Below are 4602 nucleotides of genomic sequence, written 5' to 3'. Positions count from 1 at the left end.
ATCTGTTATGCATAGGCTATTTATAATATGTTAGAAATATCGTTTATTTGAATATTGTGAAAATTGTGAATATTCATAACTTAAACATTATCATATTAAGTTTCTTAAATAAAAAAAAATAAAAATTGAAATAAAAAAGTTAAACTAAATATTAACCTCTTTCCGTATCAATGACCAATCATTGTCAAAGGTGAACTTTTAAGCCAATCAGCTTTCGTTTTTACTCAAGTGCGTCATCAAACCTGCGTGTGGTAAACGCCACAGTTGAAAATAAACTCAACATTAGATAAAATGTCGGTAAAAAAAAATAAAAATATTGGAGTTTTTCAGGATAAGTGTTAAGTGTATCGACACGGTAAGTAGATTTAGATGGAATGGGGCTCTCCATTCGATTATAAATGTTTGTATGATATGTATTGATATTGATTGGAAAGATTATATTGCATCCTTGATTACTATATTGAGGAGAGATCGTCTGTGTACGACAAACAAAACGTCCGCAAACAAAACGTTTTGAAAAATGCAACATTGTGTGGGATAGTTGAGTACATTGTAATGTTCACATAATGATATGAGCTAGTATAGGGCATCTTAGCTTGCAGATTCAGTATTTGCACTGTTATAGTAGAAGGTCTACTGTAGTTCAGATCAAGTGTGTATGTAATGCAGAGACAACGACTCCTAGTGGTGTAAATCTGCAACCTCTTGGTTAAAACTCTCCCTGAAGGGCTGTCTCCATACTGTACTTGCATGTATGGGAATATGTTTGTGTAGTCAGCAGGATAACATTCAGAAGAAGCTTGTCATGTCAAACCCCAGGCAGACTAAAATGTGCCAAGAAAGTCTGATCAATTTAAGACGCCCCTGATTCTTAAATATTACTCTTTTTTTTTTAAGACGCCCCTGATTCTTAAATATTTTCCTTTTTTTTTTTTTTTACCTTTGCATCATAATGACTCCAACATGCATGTGTTTGATTCGGTATCAAAATGCCTAATTTTTAATACAACGGAAGTTAATTCAAATAAGGATGTGTTGTGTTTGACAGTTTGTGACATAATTATACATTTTGTTAGACTGTATACAATTTAAGATGCTCTGTATATACCATTAGTGTAAAAATTAACTCACTTTTTAGTGAAGTAATGTAAATTAATTACCCTCTCTAAATACAATAAATTTGTCTACTTGTTATAATATTTTCTGTTAGAAAGCGGGTATTGTAGCTGTGCACTTCCTGTCTTCATAGCACTGACAAGTGAATTTGTTTTTCCAGTAAGTGAGATCACTTGGAGAGGGGGTCCCCGTGACCACATATTTCCCATCTTTCCTAATGATTTGGTGGCTTTCTGAACTAATGTGAAGGTAATCGTCTGAGTTGTAGTTTTTGCGGACACAGCATCCATTGCCTTGACAGAGACTTTTGCTACAGAGCTGGGCCGCAGAGGTGACATTGGCAATGTAGGGGTTTAAAGTATCAGATAGGTATGCAGACAAGGCTTCACATGAGGTCTGAAAGGAAAGAGAAGCATTAAAATTACTGTAATTTTGTCATGCTTATGTCATGTCATTCCAAAAACATGATTTTCTTTCTACTATGGTTCAGGTTGGGTCTATTAAGCTTTAGAAATACAACATAGCACAGTAATAGTGGTCCATACAACTTGCACTATATTCAAAGTCTTCTGAAGCCATATTATATATTTATGTGTAGTCCAAAACTAAAATCTTTATTTGCTGACGATTCCATGAGCTCTCACATTTTACCTGTTTTTGTGTACTATAAACATGTTGTTTGATATCAAAAACATTGCATATTATGGATTTTGTGACCAGTTGTTAATTTACAGTATATATCCATTTTGCTGGAGAAACAAGTGGCGGTGCGGTTGTCACGCTCACCAGCACAGCCATAGACAGAACTGTGACTTCTAAACAGAGGTATGTACCGAACCACCATTTTTGTGTGCTGTTACACCCCTATCAGTTGTCATTGGTGTAAAACCTGGCACAAAGCATTATGACCTATCATTGATTGAGATGTGAGAGCATTATGGAGCTCAACGTCACCAGTCTCAGGAAAATAGCAGCAATGATATTCTACAGATCATTATCTTTTGTGTTTTATATTAGATACATGAATAATATGTAAAAAAAAAAAAAAAACTATTGCTTTAAGAAAAAAAAAGAAATTACCTTGTCTTTGTAATCAGCACTAGCCCCCCATAGCACAGCCCCGGAAGCTCCCAGGGCTGCACTCTCACCGATACTGCTTACCAAATCAATCTATAGAAAAACAGACAGCATATTACTGCAAGAAACCTATATGGCCTAGACCTGTGGTTTCCTAGAGTACCCTCAACACTGTGCAATCTGCATGTATCCTTTGTCTGACACCCATTTCAGGCCTTGAAGCAGAGATCGCACTGTCATAGTGTTTGGGAATATTCACGTATAATTTAAACTCAATCACATGATATCAGATATAAAAAGCAAACATTTTAGAAGAGAATGCAACATCATGGTTGTTTGAACCAATGAGCATTAAGCTGTGTCATCAGCAAGTCGTTTCCCATCGTGCTTTTGGTCAACGCAACTGCATGGCCAGCTCGCTGTTGCGAGAGAGTTTGCGAGAGTCAGCATGACATCACAGCAAAGCAGACTGCCCTCTGACACATTTCTAATTGGCATGCATTTTGCGGTGATCACCCATGATCGGTTCTTTGCAGATTTTGCTCATCTCAAACGAGCCTAAGCTCTTCAGACTTATTATAAAATTTGAAGCTGAACTTCAAGATGCTGACCCTCCAAGAGCAAGTTTACATACTCCTGGCCTAGACTATGCTTTCCATGTTTTGGTTGTACCTGCCATGGTCAATAACAGCCAGTAGTCTCCATACTATACCTCATTCATGTAAAGTTCCTTTTGGTCTCTTAAGAGAGGCCGTAGGTAGACGTAGACTGGTGCAGTGTGGCGCCGATTTGGCAGGGCTGCCACTCTTGTTGCCTCTTGCACCTGGTGACGAACAAACAGTGCAGCGCTCCTGCTTCCACTCACAGAAACTGGCAGATATGCTGATGGGTAAAGGGCAGTGCTAACCTCCCACAGCCAGAGCAGCTCGTTGTTCAACTGTTTTGTGTGCTCTGAGCAAGTACCTGTATAGTTTGACTCCTCAAAGTCATAGTTATAGCAGTCTGGGAACAAGTAGTAGCCCCACAGATGCAGAGGTCGAAGATCGATTCCCATTTTCAGAGTTTCTTCCATGAAACGTCTGGCTTCATGCTGGAATTGTAAGCTGGCATCGCTGAATGCCTGTTGCAGGTCAAGGGAAGAATTCTGCTGGAGGGTATAGTTGACAGACAGTTCTTTGTAGATCTCCTTGTCGTCCAAATTCCGGTCAAACATTGGAAGCCACTCTTCCCAATCCATGACAGCGAGACCAGTGGTTGAGTCCAGAATGTACTGGGTAAACTCTTCCTTAGCTTTATCCAAACTAGCAGACAGGTAGCCCCTCTGCGGGATGCCACCATTATACTCTTTCAAGGAGTGGAGGTCTACATAGGGGTAAAGGCCAATTCGATTTTTGTAGAACAGGGTAAGGGATTGATTGCGTTCCCTGGCAGGTGTGGTGACCGCCTGGAACAGCGATAAATCTAGAGGGACCTTCAGTTGTTGGCATTTAGAAATAGGAGCATTCCATAACAGCACAAAAGGCCTATGGAAGAGAGGAACTACTGTTGGTGGAGGAGACAGTGATGTGATAAGATGCCCGAATGTAATGAAGAGAAAGGTGTAAAATGGTAACCGTTGTTTCCTTTGGTCTCCCATCTGCGTACAGTGATTGAGATTAAAAATTATAATAATGTTTTAAAATAAGTAAAACATTTGTGTAGCAGTATCTTATAAGATTGTTTTGGCACAATAAAATACAGCATTGCAGAAATAAACCCTGAAGTATTCACATTATCTTTGCTAGAACAACGTGACAAATGGTATGCATTTTTAAAACATTCTTGTATGGTGGTTTGTCTAGAGCTTTCTTATAATTCATCAGAAATATATGGAGCTAAGAGATGTCTTTATAATTAAAATGCATATTCTTAGTTAGTTTTAAATTTAGAAATAATGAGTATCCTACCGAGTCAATACAGGTTTCTCCTGTAGCAAGAATCAAATGTAGCTTGCTCAGGTTCCTGTTAAATATTAGCAGAGGTCAATGTTTAAAAACGCAAGACTGTGCTTGTTGTATGTAACTGGAAAAGCAGTGTAGTTAGAAATTATTAATATGCTCTCTGGTTACTTTTAAATACCATTTCCTAAACATCAGGTCACCTAGGCCTAAATCAACTTTATATTTAATGATATACCAAAAGTTTGTTGTTGTTTCATTTCGTACAATCATTTTGTACTTTTGGAATGCAAGAAATATCATTATCATTATCAGATCATTATCTTATTCAATCTGGTAAAAGCAAATGATGTTTGAGTTCAGACCTCTTCGAGACTTAAGGTAATTGTACAGACAGTAGAAGATAGTGTTTGGTTTAGATTTTTTTTTTTAAGTATTTGAACTTTTTGTATTTACCTGTATTTTTGATTCG

At 37.7% G+C, this 4602-nt stretch overlaps 1 protein-coding gene across 2 annotated transcripts; it reads right to left on the bottom strand.

Moving 5' to 3' along the window:
• Positions 1-903: 903 nt before the first annotated feature.
• spam1 (sperm adhesion molecule 1) lies at positions 904-4197 on the bottom strand. Of its 2 annotated transcripts, none has more exons than XM_016448424.1 (4): positions 4140-4197; positions 2906-3838; positions 2197-2286; positions 904-1512 (listed from the first exon to the last, which is right to left on the bottom strand). In XM_016448424.1, the coding sequence occupies exons 2-4, from the start codon at positions 3827-3829 to the stop codon at positions 1207-1209; spliced, it is 1320 nt and encodes a 439-aa protein (XP_016303910.1). In that variant the 5' UTR covers positions 3830-3838; positions 4140-4197; the 3' UTR covers positions 904-1206. The 2 variants fall into 2 exon arrangements, with proteins under 2 accessions (XP_016303910.1, XP_016303911.1); XM_016448425.1 differs by having other exon boundaries at positions 2906-3829; positions 4140-4171.
• Positions 4198-4602: the final 405 nt, after the last annotated feature.

This window comes from Sinocyclocheilus anshuiensis, unplaced genomic scaffold (genome assembly GCF_001515605.1).
Source record: "Sinocyclocheilus anshuiensis isolate Anshui unplaced genomic scaffold, SAMN03320099.WGS_v1.1 scaffold387, whole genome shotgun sequence".
NCBI lineage: Eukaryota > Metazoa > Chordata > Actinopteri > Cypriniformes > Cyprinidae > Sinocyclocheilus > Sinocyclocheilus anshuiensis.
This window is presented reverse-complemented; position numbering and strand designations above follow the sequence as displayed.

Bases quoted from the DNA above. Each gene is read 5' to 3' on its own strand.
- spam1 (XM_016448424.1), bottom strand. From the start codon at position 3,829: ATGGGAGACCAAAGGAAACAACGGTTACCATTTTACACCTTTCTCTTC. The intron at 2,287-2,905 runs GTATAGTATGGA...GTTTTTCTATAG, and splicing joins AGGAACTTTACATGAATGAG to ATTGATTTGGTAAGCAGTAT. The intron at 1,513-2,196 runs GTAATTTCTTTT...CTTTCCTTTCAG, and splicing joins GTGCTGATTACAAAGACAAG to ACCTCATGTGAAGCCTTGTC.